Source organism: Girardinichthys multiradiatus, chromosome X, assembly GCF_021462225.1.
Source record: "Girardinichthys multiradiatus isolate DD_20200921_A chromosome X, DD_fGirMul_XY1, whole genome shotgun sequence".
NCBI lineage: Eukaryota > Metazoa > Chordata > Actinopteri > Cyprinodontiformes > Goodeidae > Girardinichthys > Girardinichthys multiradiatus.
Genome location: NC_061817.1, coordinates 764,257 through 782,196, shown reverse-complemented (window position 1 = coordinate 782,196; position 17,940 = coordinate 764,257). Strand labels below are relative to the sequence as shown.

General features: G+C 38.7%; 1 protein-coding gene across 4 annotated transcripts in view; it reads left to right on the top strand.

Annotated features, from left to right (window-relative positions):
• The window catches only part of LOC124862639 (neuronal-specific septin-3-like), a 108,845-nt gene that overhangs the window by 63,771 nt on the left and 27,134 nt on the right, over window positions 1-17,940 (top strand). Inside the window, exon 1 of one of the 4 annotated variants that reach the window (XM_047356685.1) lies at window positions 9,342-9,393. The exons of 2 other annotated variants lie outside the window; for them this stretch is intronic. In XM_047356685.1, coding sequence (XP_047212641.1) covers window positions 9,357-9,393 — 37 coding nt within the window. In that variant the 5' untranslated portion in view covers window positions 9,342-9,356. Of the gene's footprint in view, window positions 1-9,341; window positions 9,394-16,861; window positions 17,082-17,940 lie in introns of those variants that run through there. One more of the 4 variants, XM_047356686.1, reaches the window with a different exon arrangement.

Sequence of the window (17,940 nt, the reverse complement as noted above, 5' to 3'; positions counted from 1 at the left end):
CATGTTGTGACTCCAGGGGGAGCTATTAGAAGTCTGATAAATGCTGGTAGGTTCTCTAGACCAGAAACCTTAAGATGTGAAAGTAAACTTTCTGTACTTTAATCTGGACCTATTGAGGACTGCTTCTCATTGCTACTTTGATTTATTTAGTTAGCTACACTACCGGTCAAACGTTTTAGAACGCTTTTCTCACTTAATGGGGTCTCTTTATTTTCAAGACTATTTAAATTGTAGATTCACACTAGAGACAACAAACCTGTGAATGAACACACATGGAATTATGTAGCAAACAAAAAGTGTGAAATAACTCTTTTTTTTATAACACATTTTTATATTTTAGATTATTACAAAATACCCACCCTTTGCTCCGATGACTGCTTTGCTCTCTTGGCGTTCTCTCCACGAGCTTCATGAGGTGGTCACCTGAAATGGTTTTCCAAAGAGTCTTGAAAGAACTTCCGAGACGTTCATTGAGAGAGGACCAGAGGTTAATATTTCAGTCGAAGTTATTTTACAATGTTTGGTTTGCTACATACTTGCATATGTGTTAATTCACTGTTTTGATGCCTTCATTGAGAATCTACGTACAATGTAAATAGTCATAAACATAAAGAAAACCATTAAATGAGAAAGGCGTTCTAAAACGTTTACCCGGTAGTGTATTTATTTTTTTAGGCCAAAATTAGATTACTATACTTTTATCATATCTCAGTTTCCTTTTTTCTTTGTTTTTATGTGCTGCTTATATTTCTCTATTTTCAAGGATAAACTATTAATTATCAGCACAAAGCAAAAAACTAAATCACATACACTTCAAGTCATTATTAAGATACAATATACAAAGATGGGCAACAAAACAACAGCAAATAAATAATACTAATAATAATTTTACAATAAAGAAAAATATTTATTATCCATTCACCCATAGGTTCAAGAAAAACAAAAGTGAACTCCCATCCTCTGTGCTCGACTTCCAATTGCCTGGGAACACACTTAAGACAACCCACTCCTCCTCCAGAGTTGGACAAATCATCTGGCCAATGAAAAGGCAGGGGAAGACCAAACATCAAGAAATTAATCCTTATTTCCTTCCAAGAGGATGCACCTGTACCACAAAGTAACAGTGGAAGGTTTATCCTAGATCCAGTTAATAAGGATACAGTTCTGAGCCAGCAACAGTGATTGATCACATAGTTTACATTCTAAATGAGTTAATGTTATTTCTTTTTCAGGCACACCAAGAATAAAAAATCCAGGGTCTCCTCTGACCTGGTTCTTAAAAATGTTGCTCAGTTCATGGAACTCCAAAACCTTTTAATTAATTTACTTTCCTAGAATTTATTGTAATAGGTACCGATTCTTTTCTTGATATTTGGCATATAAAGGTGAGACTTGATGTGTGATTTTATGCAAAACATTAGCAGTTTTATATAGGTGGTGCCAACTTTTGTTCTGAGTTTCCAATAATCCTCAATACACTGATTATTTGGATCTCCCTCCCATTTTTGAATAGTGTTCATACCGGTAATATGGGTGTATAGTAATAAATAAAAAGTGGAAATAAAAGGAATTCTGCTTCTTCGGTTCAAAAGAAATGTCTCCATATCATCATACATACCTGTTTCTGTATAGTGTGAAACTTTAGATTTAACAAAAAGACAAACCTGGAAAAAGCCAAAAAAGTGTTCTCTAGAATTTGGGTTTCAAGATTTCTGCGTTTCAGGATTTTGTGGGTGTGTCTGAAAGGGCGGCCCCGTGTCGTCATGTGAGTATAAAAACATAAACTGCGGTAGTCTCGTTTCACAGATGGCGCCAGTGATAGTTTCCTGCTAGCTAGTAAACCAATTATGCCTCATTCACTTTGTTCATGCATCTTCTCCTGATGCCACAATGTGCAGGGTAGCAGCGTGGTGACTTTGTTTAAGTTTCCGAGAGATGACCACCTGAACAAACTCTGGATCAATCAAAGAGGAGCCACTATGGAGACATTGGGATCACCACCAACACTCGCCTTTGCAGTGCCCACTTTTCTCCTGATAATTTTACTAACTACTAGGAGATACAGTTGGAATTTATAGACAGTCGGTTGGTGCTGGCTCTTGAGAGGCTGTACCCGACTCACGTCCTCCCGACATCGCCGCCGCTGACTTTGCAGCCCTTGACATTGGCATCGCCGGCATCTCTGAAGGCGGGATTATACGCCCAACAAATGGCTGAGTTTCATTGTGTGCTTATGTTTTAAATATTCTAAGTGCTGCCCGCTAATATTGTCTCCTCGTACAGGACATGGATGCGGCAACGCTCCTGCACATGAGCGTGGTTTCAATGCCTCCTGTGGACACGCCCCCAGCATTTCAGAGCAGAGAAATCTGATGTTTTCTCATTACTTTTGAGACCTAATTTTATATGCTTAGCAGTGTTTTTAATCATTTCAATTTGGGTGGGTGATTATTACTAAGACATAATTCTGTGGTGTGGCAAACTCAGAACACATATTTATTGCTACTTTACATTTTAAAATGTGACTGCAGTTGTGGAAAATTCATCAATATGTTGTTTTGATAGATGTTACATTCCTGGAATAAAGTTTTGGTTTCTCAATAGAGAAGTCAAAAATGAAGTTAAGTCTTCTCTACCTAACCTATTACTGTCATGATTTGTGGTTGAGCAGGACCAAAGCGCCAACAGGACATCAGCAGGTGCATGGTACATGGTGGATGGATATATTTTAATGAAACCAAAGGCATAAATCACAGAATAAATGGAGACACAGGAACTGGGAGATGCCATCAGACAACCTGACAACAAAGAGACAGAAAACAGGAACTTAAATACAACTGATTCAGAAGGAACTACCTTGAAAACAGGTGGTTGCAATTGACAGAAAAAGGTGTGGATCATGATTATTTAATTTCCCTTTGGGATTAATAAAGTATTTTTGAATTGAATTGAATTGAATTGACACTTACACCTCACTCTGATTGTGTTGTAAATAATTGGGTTCCCATTTTCCTTTTGTAATTTCTTTTTTGTCGCAGACAACTGAACTATAAAGTACCACGGGCAAAACAGACTATATGTCAGATTGAGTGAGAATTGTTATTTTTCCAAAACAGGCAGACAGGAAGTGGAGTGCATGTAGAATAGATCTCTGGGTTCGGGATTTGAACTCGGGACGACTGCGTCGAGGACTAAGGCCTCCATATACAGGTCCTTCTCAAACAATTAGCATATTGTGATAAAGTTCATTATTTTCCATAATGTAATGATGAAAATTTAACATTCATATATTTTAGATTCATTGCACACTAACTGAAATATTTCAGGTCTTTTATTGTCTTAATACGGATGATTTTGGCATACAGCTCATGAAAACCCAAAATTCCTATCTCACAAAATTAGCATATTTCATCCGACCAATAAAAGAAAAGTGTTTTTAATACAAAAAACGTCAACCTTCAAATAATCATGTACAGTTATGCACTCAATACTTGGTCGGGAATCCTTTTGCAGAAATGACTGCTTCAATGCGGCGTGGCATGGAGGCAATCAGCCTGTGGCACTGCTGAGGTCTTATGGAGGCCCAGGATGCTTCGATAGCGGCCTTTAGCTCATCCAGAGTGTTGGGTCTTGAGTCTCTCAACGTTCTCTTCACAATATCCCACAGATTCTCTATGGGGTTCAGGTCAGGAGAGTTGGCAGGCCAATTGAGCACAGTGATACCATGGTCAGTAAACCATTTACCAGTGGTTTTGGCACTGTGAGCAGGTGCCAGGTCGTGCTGAAAAATGAAATCTTCATCTCCATAAAGCTTTTCAGCAGATGGAAGCATGAAATGCTCCAAAATCTCCTGATAGCTAGCTGCATTGACCCTGCCCTTGATAAAACACAGTGGACCAACACCAGCAGCTGACACGGCACCCCAGACCATCACTGACTGTGGGTACTTGACACTGGACTTCTGGCATTTTGGCATTTCCTTCTCCCCAGTCTTCCTCCAGACTCTGGCACCTTGATTTCCGAATGACATGCAGAATTTGCTTTCATCCGAAAAAAGTACTTTGGACCACTGAGCAACAGTCCAGTGCTGCTTCTCTGTAGCCCAGGTCAGGCGCTTCTGGCGCTGTTTCTGGTTCAAAAGCTGCTTGACCTGGGGAATGCGGCACCTGTAGCCCATTTCCTGCACACGCCTGTGCACGGTGGCTCTGGATGTTTCTACTCCAGACTCAGTCCACTGCTTCCGCAGGTCCCCCAAGGTCTGGAATCGGCCCTTCTCCACAATCTTCCTCAGGGTCCGGTCACCTCTTCTCGTTGTGCAGCGTTTTCTGCCACACTTTTTCCTTCCCACAGACTTCCCACTGAGGTGCCTTGATACAGCACTCTGGGAACAGCCTATTCGTTCAGAAATTTCTTTCTGTGTCTTACCCTCTTGCTTGAGGGTGTCAATAGTGGCCTTCTGGACAGCAGTCAGGTCGGCAGTCTTACCCATGATTGGGGTTTTGAGTGATGAACCAGGCTGGGAGTTTTAAAGGCCTCAGGAATCTTTTGCAGGTGTTTAGAGTTAACTCGTTGATTCAGATGATTAGGTTCATAGCTCGTTTAGAGACCCTTTTAATGATATGCTAATTTTGTGAGATAGGAATTTTGGGTTTTCATGAGCTGTATGCCAAAATCATCCGTATTAAGACAATAAAAGACCTGAAATATTTCAGTTAGTGTGCAATGAATCTAAAATATATGAATGTTACATTTTCATCATGACATTATGGAAAATAATGAACTTTATCACAATATGCTAATATTTTGAGAAGGACCTGTATGGGTTGCACGCTCTATTACTATGCCACATGCCGTGCCCAGTAAAATTCTAATTCTTAATCTAGGTGTCTTACAATGCCAAAGAAATTTGGAAAAGGTTCTTTATCATGGGAAACTTTCTTATTACCCATAAAGATATATTTGTAGGGGACATAAGAGGTGAGGGAGGATGTTTATTTTAATTAGGCTCACATACCCTAAAAGAGATAGAGGCAGATTGTGCCATCTATCCAAATCTTTTTTTATTTTTGTTCGAACTGGAGAATAGTTCTGTCTCTATAAGTCTTTAAGATCTGGTGAAATTTTTAGCCCAAGATATGTGAAACCTCTGGAGGACCATTTCAAATATTAGCTATTTCTTGTCAAAGGGTTAACCAGATCACCCAGCAGCAAAACGTCTGATTTTCCAAAATTATTTCTGTACCCTGAACAAAAAAATCTAAAACATTTGAGGGACATAATGCCTGATATTGATTGTTCTGGTTTTGATAATAGAATGTCATCAGCATACAGTGCTATTTTTTAAAATAAAACCAACATCTTGGTGCTGACAAATGGCCTCATCTATAGAGGCTCCAGTGCTAATACAAAGGGGGAGAGGGGGCAGAGAGCAATCCTGCCTTGTACCTCTTTGCAGTGTTAAGGCTGATGACTGTATGGTGTTTGCTATAGCGTTGGCTTCTGGAGAGTTGTGGAATGCTTTGATCCATACAATAAACCCCTACCATAAGCCAGATCTTTCTAACACATATGTCCATTCCATTCTGTGAAATGCCTTTTCGGGGTGTAAAACTTATAAAAAACGTTTTGTGATTTTTCTGATTTCAATATTGTATAACATTTAATAATTGTCTAACATTTGTAAATGAAATAAATTTTCAAGACTAATCATTTAGAGAGTCATTTAGAGTTAACATTGATGAGGCTGATTGGACCTGTATACAAACCTGTATATATCCACACATATCTGGTGATTTGTCTTTCTTTAAAATTAATGAAGTGTTGCGGGGAAATGTCCATTCTTAAGAATCTAAAAACATATCTGTCCAACAAGTAAGTGACTGCGTTTTACAAAATATTGGGCAAAAGCTGTCGTGTCCTGCTGCTTTTCCTCTTTAAAATACATACTCTCACGTCACACTTCCTCCTCTGTCACTGAGGCATTTAGTTCTTCCTTCTGATTCTCTAATAAAGATACAAAAGATGCCTTAAATCTTCCCATCTGTGCAGCTACACTCTGATGAGTACAAGGAGGAACAAAAAGGACTGAACTACACACAAAGAACAAAAGAGACTGATAAAATCCCTGAATCCCAGAATGCACAGTGGTGTAATTATTATTATGATTATGTTATTTAATATTTAATTAAATAATAATTCGGTCTGTTAAGTGTTGTCCTGTGCATACCAGCCCAATAAGGCGGTGGTATTAGAACAAAAGAGAAAAGTGTGAGTCAAGGTCTGGCATTACTGAACAGCAGAACTATGAACACACATGGAATAAATTCACACAATTTCTTCAAATACAAGAATTTAATTACAAAAATAAGGCAACTCAAAGTCAAACTTATTTCAATCAACAAACTCTTTATTATACTAGAACAATTTAACTAAAACTACCAAGCAAAATGAACGAATAGGGAAGACCAACAAGCTATATACAATATGAACAAGTGAATCAAAGATGGTTAAAACCCAAAACCAATAGAGTGATGCAACATTACCATTCACAACAATCCACAATGCAAAGTCAGATAAACATTTTATAAAATAATATTTTAAAGAATGATTTGCTGCATAAAACCCAACCTTCTGAATGTCTAATTCTCAATGGTGTTCAATTAGCTGTCTTTATTAATAATATTTAAAGAGATATTATTTCCTAGATTGTAACCTAACAACCTTTTTGGATGAATGATCCTTAACAAGCCCTCACCTGAGTCTCATGTGTCTAGCCTTAGCTGTCAGTGGTTGGAGCTTACGAAGGAATCTTATAGCTTGTTACCACTTCTTTAAAGTCTAATGTGGACCTTTAAAATACCGTTAATAAAAGGATTAACATGCATGAGCGTTGATGGTGCATTATCTGTGTTTAAAAACCACCCTTTAAATAAAGTTTGTCTTAACTTTAAAACCCAACACAGAACACATCATTAGCTTTAATAAATTGTCTGTTCTTATCAGCTGAGCAGCTAGTCTGCTAGCACCTACGTAGATAGCTGAGGTTTGTCAACACAAACAAAAACCAAACTTCATGAATTAAACATTATTCATATTATTTCATCCTAAACTAATTTCTCTGCCCAAACATAACCTCTTATGTGAACCGTGCTGAGGAAAAGGTTCCAAATGGCGCAGGTTTTGGGAAGCGAAGTTGTCTGGTCATCCACATGTGAACTGAACTGCGCACAAAGGCATGTTTTGATACTTCAGTGGCCGCGGTGCGGCAGGGTAGCTCTTGCTGGGTCGGAACATGTGCATAGCTGGCGCTCCTATGGATTTTCCAAAGGTACTAGTCCCTTTAAAGAGCTTCAGCTGCTGCGTGGTTCTCTCTGTTAGCTGAGGTTGCAGCTGGATTAAGAGCAAGCAGAAGGAGGAACGTGTGTTAAATTCCAACTCTGATTCCTCCTCTTCCTGGGCTGAGCTGGAAGTAGGTTAATGTTCCACAAAAGTTCATACCGGCCTTTGATTGTGTACAGTTCATCCATGGCTGTGGTCGCAACAGCAGAATTAACTATTTTCATGACAGCTCCCAGGAAGGAGGCGTTTTACAGCTGTAATCACCATGACGTCTTAGAGCTACAACACTTGATGCACAACAGCATCTCTTCCTCCTGGAACATCTTGCAGAGCTCTGTTCAGTCTATCATCTGAGCAGAGAAAGAAGATGGACCAACTGCAGATCTACCAACACGTGGACGTCCACCTAAACTGACAGGCTAAATAAGAAGAGCATAAATCAGAGAGGCAGCCAAGAGGCCCAGGTTAACTTTGGAGGACCTGCAGAGATCCACAGCTCAGGTTGTAAAATCTATCCATAGGACAACAAATAATTCAATCTGTGTATTTATAAAGCACCTATGCACAATGAATGTCATCTCAATGCACTTTACAAAAAAAACATCCAATTTAAAAAAATTGTCAGTTCTGTCCAATCATACAGATAGATTTAAAGTCAGTAACATACATTCAAATTCTATCTTAGTTATTAGACAATGCAGTCAAGTTTTTTTTTTTTTATTCCAACTGGTAAAAACAATTCTATCTAAGAAAACCCTCACTGCATCGAGTCACTATTTTAGCCATATTCTGTCCTGATTCCACAATTCTGCCATTGTGGAAGGGTGACAACAAGGAAGCCATTGTTGAAAGTCAAAAGAACTCACTTTTGCTTTTTGCCTCAAGCCATGTAGGAGACAGCAATTCAGTTCAATCCGGTTTTATTTATATGGCGCCAATTCACAGCACGTCTTCTCAAGGCGCTTTACAAAGTCAATTCAATTGAAGCATAGAGATTCAAGTCAGGTACATTCCAATTAATCCAAACTATCAAACAGTGCAGTCAGAATCAGTTTATTATTCAAATTCATAAGTTTATAAGTTTTTCTATCTAAGGAAACCCAGCAGATTGCATCCAGTCAGTGACTTGCAGCATTCACTCCTCCTGGATGAGCATGTAGAGACAGTGGACAGTCACTGGTGTTGACTTTACAGCAATCCCTCATACTGAGCATGCATGTAGCGACAGTGGAGAGGAAAAACTCCCTTTTAACAGAAGGAAACCTCCAGCAGAAGTAGGCTCAGAGTAAGCGGCCATCTGCCAAGACTGACTGGGATCATGGTATGGTAAACATAAAACAAGGTGTTCTGCTCAGATGAGACCAAATCTAACTTTTTTGGCAGACATGCTGTGTGTGCTAAAAACAAAACCAGCACACGTCACTCTGATCCCACCAACCAAATGACCCTAAACTTACAACCAGACCTAGAATGGAATCAAAGCACATTCATGTGTTAGAATGACCTAATCAAAGTCCAGACCTAAATATAACTGAGAATCTCTGGCAAGACTTGAAAACTAATTTTCACAGACATTATCCATCCAACCTAAATAAGCTTTAGCTGATTTGCAAACCAGAAATGGCATAAAATGTCAGTCTGTAGATGTTCAAAGGTGGTCGAAATAAACCTCAAAAGACCTGCAATAAAACATGCTTCTACAAAGGATGTAAAAGTTGTTTTGCAACTGTGTGTTGGTTTATCACATAAAATCCAAATAAAACATGCTGGATTTTTTTGTTGTGAAAAATTCAAAGTAGCATTATAACATTTACAAGAGAGCTGTAACAATGTCAGTATATATGGACTGCCATGTTGGCGGGAAAGTTAGACAGCTTAACCAGGAAACCATTTTCGCCTGTTAGCAGGAAATGTGTCATCCTGTGACAAACACTCTTATACACTCTCTGCCACGCCTTTCCACACACACACACACACACACACAAAAAACGTGATTATAACAACCTGCCCAGTTGTAGATGTGTGTCACTGCAGACAGCTGTGTCTCCACATCAGGTAATAAACCGCTCAGTCCTTCCTGTTTTAGTGTTTTTAACTGGTCCATGTTGTTCTGTGTTACATGAGCTGGTTCTGTTCATGTACTGCTGTACTGTCTGCACTCTGTCAGGTTCATTATTAAAACCAGTTTGCATGTGAGACAGTTGCCTTCCTCACTCAGGAAGCACAGCATATTGACTTAACATTGCACAACTTGTAATGCCTCTTAGGATTACTATCTACAAAATAAGTATACATTTATATATTACCTTTGAATTATTGCAATTTGTTTTTCTGTGCATTTGAGAAAACAATTAACAGAATTCGAAACTAAAATGCCAAAAACAGCTATCACAATAGAGCACATATAACACTTTTCACCTCACTTGCTCTGAATCCTGGGTTGTTTCATTTTTTAATTTGAATATAAAAATGTGAATTTGTAATTTACATTTCATGCAATTTGTAGTGAGAAGCAACCGTAAAATATTACAATATCTGGCTTCAAATAGATTCTGTAAATGTTGACCTACACACTTTTTTAGATATAAGTTTGACTTTAACACTGAAACACTAAAATACACTCCAATTCACAGAAATAAAAAAATTAAAGAAGCATCTGATTATTCACCCCAAATGACTTGAAGCAACAATGGGAAGTAAATATTTTCCTTTGCCCTTTCAGACCTTAGAATAACTTGTTCTTGGTGAGTACACTCAGACATTTTCAGACACTACCTGCTTTCTTATTAGGGACCAATATTATTCCAAGTTGTTTGTGTTGACCTGAAGAGGATTATAATCCCTCCAGGCCAGGATAAGCTGAATCACAGCGGTTTAAAATATCCAGACAATATTATCTAAATCCTTCAGAAAACATGAGTGAAAACCCAGACTGATCTCATATGTCAAACTAATATGTTTGGTGCTAAAAGAAGAAGTTTCTTTTGTCACTTTTATTAAACGTATCCTGGTAGGATAGAATAAACTTTGGATTTTTTCACAACCGAAAGTTTTTGACATCAAAATGTAACCTTGTTTTATGACAAAAGGCGAGGGAGAAAGTCTAAAAAAAAAAAGGTTGCATCGGCCAAACTTTTTGCAACTTGCTCGGTCGGTATAAACCTATACGCAAAAACACTCATATAATTTTTTAAAGAATATTGTAATAGTTAAAAATAAATGTTTGAAATAGAAGCAGCTCGTTATCATCATCATCCTCATAATACAGTAACATATCAAGTCATGGTAAAAACTTGGTATATTGTTTTAAGTATTTTGTATGCTCGTGGGTTTGGAGATGTACTTACTTCTGCAAACATTTTAGTTCGAGCTTCTTTGTTGTTTAACAGATACAGCCCTGTAATCTGCGGTGTGTGGTTTTGTATACTTGAGGTTACATTTAAAAGGATTTTGTAATATAATATTGATCCCTTTAAAGGATTGAATTAAGTAAATACTGAATATGTGGAAGTAATGTGTACTCCATTTGCTTCAGCTAATAAAGGGCAAACTGTTTAGTTAGAGACGGGCATGGAAAATATTGTATTAACTCAACTTGTAGAAAATACATTTGAATTCAAATCGTCTTCATCTTGTCATCGTTTACCCAATGGAAAATGGGTACCTATAATCTGTTTAGACTAATTTTGAGTTTTCATGATTTAGATAACTTGCTATAGCAAATATCTGCCTGCGTAATGTTAATGTGGCATGGACTGTTTGGAAAGCAATATTTATTAGCCATTATATTCCACTTTGTACTTTGGATGCCATATTATTCAGTCTGTTGGACACTGCAGTACATGCCCCCACCAATGGCCTAAGATGCTAAAGGTCACAGAGGGTGGTAGAAGCATTGTGTTGCAGATGAGGAACAGATAAGTTTTGAAAATATGGATTTATTGTGACTGATATTGCCATCGCAGCATTTAACTTTAATATTGCAATCATGTGTTGCCCTACGATGGACTGGTGACCTGTCCAGGGTGACCCCGCCTCTCGCCCATAGACTGCTGGAGATAGGCACCAGCTTCCCCGCGACCCACTATGGAATAAGCGGTAGAAAATGACTGACGGACTGACTGACTATTGCAATCATATGATTTCCTAATTTTGTGCAGGCCCAGTAAATGTAATATGATAAAAAAGTACACCCTATTTCACTTCAAGTATATATATATATATATATATATATGTGGATTTAATAAAATAACCTGATCTTTATAACTTGTGTAAATTAAAACTCCAGTGTACAAAAACACATACATCCCACACTAACATTATGTATGAAATGAAGAGGAAGCCAAACAGAAAAGCTGTGTAAGAAACTCAGTAAGCTGCGTTAACTCATAGAACCTGGTATAGCGATAATAACTGACTTTATCGGTCTCTCACATTATTGTAGAGGAATTGTGGCCCACTTTTCTTTCCATTGGGTGTTTGTTTTTGCACAGCTCTCTGAGGATCTTACCACAGCAAATCAATCAGGTTGAGTTCTGGACTTTTACTGGGCCATTGTAACACTTTGTGTTTTTTTAGACATTCTGGCATAAATATGCTGCTGTGTTTAGGTTGCTTGTTCTGATCATGACCTACAATTTCTGGTTGTCAGACAGATGGACTCACATTTGACTCCAGAATACAGTGACTTGACTTAAGAACCACAGTGGAATCCATAGTGGACTCAAACTACTGCAGGATCCTCTTGTCCTGTGGCTTTACAACAAGCAAATCATCAGCCCTGCACTATGCTGGACAGTTAGAATGAGGTGCTTGTGCTAATATGCCCTGTGAGGTTTTCTCTAAACATATGGTGTGGGTGTTATGGTCCAACAACTCTACTTTAGTCTCATATATTTAAAGAGGATTATTGCAGGAGTCTTGTGCTTTATTCAGGTGCAACTTTGCAAACCTATGTCCTGCTGTCATATTCTTTGAGAAAGAAAATGCTTTCTCCTGCAACCCTTCCAAACTAGCCATGTTTGTTCAGTTTTTCTTCTAACTGTCCTCTTATGACCTTTTACCCTTAAAATATAACTTATGTCAGTGAAGTCCGTGGTTGGGTTTTATGTAATTTCTTTGAGCTATTTTGGAAGTGACCTTATAATACTTCCCTGATTGATAGGCAGCAACAGTAGCTTCTCTAAGGTCATTGCTGATGTATTTCCTGCTTGGCATGGTTTCACAGGACACTCCAGAGCAGTCAACTACAGAATTCTTGCAGATAGGGAAGTACACTTGATTTGAAGCACCTGGGTGATATTTTCTTCCACAAAACCAAAGGTATAAGCAAGCGTGAATGTTTTACACACAGCCTTTCTGTTTTGGCTTCGTCTTTGTTTTATAAATGGTGTCAAAGTAGAATGTCATAATGTTTGCATTCTCTACTGGAGGTTAGATTTCAATCATTTTAGACCAGATGAAGACCTGATTATTTTTATGTCCTGATATATGATCATAGTTGGAAATACGAGTCTCTTGGACATTTCAGTGGATGTGGAGGGCATAAAAAATTCAACCCCAGTAGAATGACACTGCTCTGCACAGCAATGTTTTACACGGTTTCAGTTGGTTTAACATTGTGATATATTTACTAGACATCAGACTTGTCCTGCTGAGGGACCTTTTAAGACTATAATGTAAGATTCTAACTGAAAAGGGAATATCTTTTGCAGCTTTTAACATGTTTTCTTCCAGGATTAACTCCATTCATATTCCCATCCACTCTGACAAATCTCCTCTTTGCTGATAAGGAACGTTTTTCCACAGCATGATGCTGCCCCCACCATGTATCAATGTGTGGTGTAAGTTTAACATTTTGCATGTGGGTCACAAAGTTCAAATTAGATTTGTTTCTGATATTTTCTAAGGGGGTCTGAGCAGACCACAGAGCACACCACCTTTTTCCAAATGTTTGCTCTGTCCCCTTCATAGCCTGTGGTAATTCAGCATTATATATTTTTTTGAACTCCTCCATAAAGGCCTGATTTGTGGAGTGAACTATTAAATATTTCACTCCACCTATGCTCCTACCCGGGCATCTTGGCTCCTTCTCTGATTAATGCTATTTTTCCTATATTCAAATGCATTCCACATTTTTGGGATTTTTATTTTAAAAACCTTGTATCACCTTCCCTCCACTTCACAGATATAACTACTTTGTGTTTGTAAATCACATAAAATCCCAAGTACAATAGCCTTGCAGCATGAATGTCTTGGGTTCAAATCCTGGCCTGGGATCTTTCTGCATGGAGTTTGAATGTTCTCCCCGTGCATGTATTGGTTCTCTCTGGGTACTCTGGCTTCCTCCCAGTCTAAAAACATGACTGTTAGGTGGATTGGTGTCTCTAAATTGCTCATAGGTATGTGTGTGTGCATGGTTGACTGGTGATCTGTCCACAATGTACCCCACCTGTCATCCAATGACCACTGGAGATAGGCATTACTCCCCGCAGGACCCTCCAAGGGTAAGCTGGCATATGCAATGGATGGATCGATAAAATACCAATGAAATATAGCGAAGTCTTTGGTTGAAATATGGCAAACTGTGGAATAATTCTACAAGTATGAATAGTTTTGCAAGGCCCTGTAGGCTGTAAGATTAAAGAGAACCCAATCCCACACCAGAAACCACTCACCCACTATGTGCATCAACCTGTCAAAACCAAACCCTTGTTTTTTCCACATTTGTCAGATGGTCTGACCATGCTTTTAGTCATGCAGTGTCTAGTTCCTAGTTCAGAGTTCACACTACTACTCATCTGACACAGTGGATGTGGACTATGTGTAAACATTGTTAAAATCATACTCGCTACAGGAAGTGTAATCGAGGGGACTTGCTCAGTTCTTAGGCCTTGTTTAGACCTGTTTTTACATACGTCCTGTCTGATTCAGTTACAAGTGGAGAGCTTTAAATGTGACAGCTCAAACGTGGCAGAATTACTTTTTTCTTTTCCATGCAAATAAATATCTAACTACATCAGACAGTGAAGTGTCAACTGTTTTAAAATCAACCCTTAGCAGGTCTACCAACTATAACTACAGTATATAGCTAGCTTATTTCAAACATGTTGTGTAAGCCAACAAAACAAATGAAAGAAGTAAAGGAGAATAAAATGATCTCACTGGTAGTTTACAGTTACACAATGCCACTGTAAATATAAGTACTGAAAGTTAGTGAATATACAACTCACCATCAGAAACGTAGATTTTTGTCATGTTGCTAAATATTCAGTCAGAACACACATCACATCACAGAGAAAACTCAGTCACGTACAAAGCTGCTGTTTTTGTAACAATGCTAATCATCAAACAATACCGCGACTGTTAAACTGATGCAGACCTGAATGAAGCCATCGTCAGCCTGCCTTGAGTACATTCAGCCCTGTAGATGGTGACTTCCAGCTGTTAAATCCACATTTTCCTCAATCTCCTCTTTTTTCTGTCTTTAACTGAAGCTCTCTCTGAGAGCTTTAGCATCTTGTTTGTCTCAGCTGTGACCATCTACTCTTGTGACACTTCATCTAACCAACTGAATATCTTTTTGGCATGCAAATTTCAGTGAACGATACTTGAAACTTATTAGGAAAAAAGTTATTGCATTCCAAACAGTCATTTCCAATAATAAAATGGCAAACACTGATACTTGATAAATTATTTGTGATATACTACTCTAATTAGCACTACCTAAGATGATGGTTTCTGTTTAACATAAATACAAATGCATTGCCCTGCGATGGACTGGCGACCTGTCCAGGGTGGACCCCGCCTCTCGCCCATAGACTGCTGGAGATAAGCACCAGCTCCCCCGCGACCCACTATGGAATAAGCGGTAGAAAATGACTGACTGACAAATGCAGTAAAGATGCTTTTATTCGTTTTCTAGTATTTATGGTGGGTGAAATCCGACCAGGATATAGTTATGACTATGCAATACCACACCTTTACGGTGCGCTTGGTGTGCAACAATGCAATAGAGGGTTCACAAGAATGAGATAAGACAAGATTTTAGCCATATTTATGGGACAACACCCTTTTTCCCAAAGAAACTGTGTTAAAGAATTTATGATCAGTTTTATCAGTGGAAGTATTTTAGATGTTGAGCTACTAATAACTGTGAAATTTCCTTTTAGTTTAAGCCTCAGTAGGAAGATCTGAGGCAGAAGCCACCTTTGGAGTTGTTTGAGGCTAATGGTTAGCTAGTTGCATTATTCTTACAGGAATTACAAATTATTCACATCTTTTCTGTCCCTCTGTCACTTTTTCTTGCTGGGTACCCAAATGCTTCCAGATAAATGAGTTACAATCAGTGGAGGCTTTAGTCAACACAATAGGCCAACTCAAGAACTACATCCGGTCTCCCTTCAGAATAAGAGTCTCAGATAAAACATGGTGTGGAGTTAAAGCACTCCCCAGGGCTTGTGTTATCCAGGGTCCAAGTTAAGTTCACACACTTAGAAGTGTACTCTTACATACATACTTTCATGCTTTTTTCTTTTTTACTTTTTGTTTGGTAATTTCTTTCTTATTATGGGGGAATGGTGGCCTAGTTGTTAGAACAGGAGGTTTGTGTTCCAGAGGGGACACAAGGGGCCAGGTTCGTATCCCACAAATTACCACTCTGGGTCCCTGAGCAAGACCCTTAGCCCCAGAATGCTCCCCGGGCGCCGCACAATGGCAGCCCACTGCTCCCTGTAAGGGATGGGTTAAATGCAGAGGAAAAATGTCATTGTAATGTACATGTGGCCAATAAAGATGATTATTATTATTAAAATTTAGATCTCTAGTAGTGTTGATAAACTGATAGCAAAGTCATCCAGCAGCTAAATATCTTTGTCATTTTCTCATCACATATGCAGTAATAAAAAGGTTTTGTTTTTTTATATATCGGTCATTACAGCAAATATGATGTTATTATAATGTATAACATAAAAAACGGAGTCCATCTTAAGATTTAGACAGATTTTTACAGGAAGACTGAAAGCAGTAGCAGGGTAGTATGTCTTTGAAATCACTTCTCATGTCTTCTGGGAAGTTTCTGTCTTGAGGGGGAGAATGGCTAATCCTGACTGATATAACAGTTACAGCCTGATCAACTGAAAAGAGTTGACAAAGCCGTATCGCAGTACATAACTGGGAAGTCTTTATGTTCCTAGTTGGAGAACATGACTTATTCTTTCCAAGCTACAGAATGGAGCCTAATGAACATTTTCTATACAACATTATTTCACAGCTGTACCTTACATTGCTTGACAGTTTGATGGACACACACTTACAAAAACCTAACAACTGTAGATTTGATCACCACAGAGTGACTTAGAGCTGTTATCAGTGTGGTGATTGCAGCATCCATCCCACTCTGGCTGACAGCTCAGTCACTGCTGGGTAAATGATCCTGACGGGGGAGGAGGGCGTAGTCCTGCTCCTCTCAGGGATTACTACAAGCTCCTTGGGGCATTTACATGTGAATAGATCCTGGGGCTGCAATCCAACTGCACCCCCCCTCTATCCCTCTCTGTCTCTCAGCCTTTCTTCACTCTGCTCCTGACAGCAGGGAGAACCAAAGGGAGGCAGCAGGGAGGGAAAAGAGTTCCTCACTGTTACCAAAAACAAACTTTGGAAGAACGGGTTTAGGAGGTTTTGTTTATAGGCCTTCCGCTGCCAACAGGGGATTCCCACTACTGGCTTTTGCGGATCAGAATAAGGTAAGAATTGTTGTTCCCTTTCTTTTTATTGTTTTGGTTTTGTTTCTGTCCTCATGGATTTCGAAGCGGGGTCACTGATATTCCATGCTTAGTCCTGTGGCCTAACAATGAAAGCAGATGGGGCTGGTCCACTCTGGCAGTCAGAATGGGGGGTGGGGAAAAGGAAGGCCTCCACTTCGTTTCTTTCAAACCGTTGACTGTAAGAGGTCCTCAGAGTCAGTGCTGTTAAACATTTTAAACTAATCACAGATACTTTTACAACACCTTGAAACCATTTATTTGCTTCCTAAACACACACACTAGTTTCTCTCTATCACATTTTGGATGAGTTTTCTGTTGTAGCAAGAAATCAAAAACCTGTTCAGTTAACTGTCATGTAACTCAAGAGTAAAGTGCCACATTTTGCAGGCTTGATCCAAGCCCATGGTTTGGAAGACAGCATCTGATCCGGTTTGGTTGTAGTGGACCGTAGTAGACTTAGCACTGCTAGGCTGCACATCTTTGAGGAAACCATTCCATTTTTAAGGAACAACCGTATTGTTTTTTACAATATAAAAAAGTTTAGGAGTAGTAAAAATAAACAAAGGTTGCATTTAAATTAGAAAAAATGAAAACATTTCTACATCACCTCAACAGCAAATTTTTCTTATTTTGCTTTTCCACCAGCTAGAGCATGAACAGAGCAAAGTTGCTTTCTTGAGGGAAATAATTACAGTGTTCCCACTAGATAAAAAATAAACAATACATCTGAGATATAGTTTAATTTGATTCTGTATTCTGAAGAGAGTGTAGTACACCTACTCCCTATTCACTTTGTTCCTGTTCCCTGCTTGGGGCGATTGAATCTTATGAAATAGTT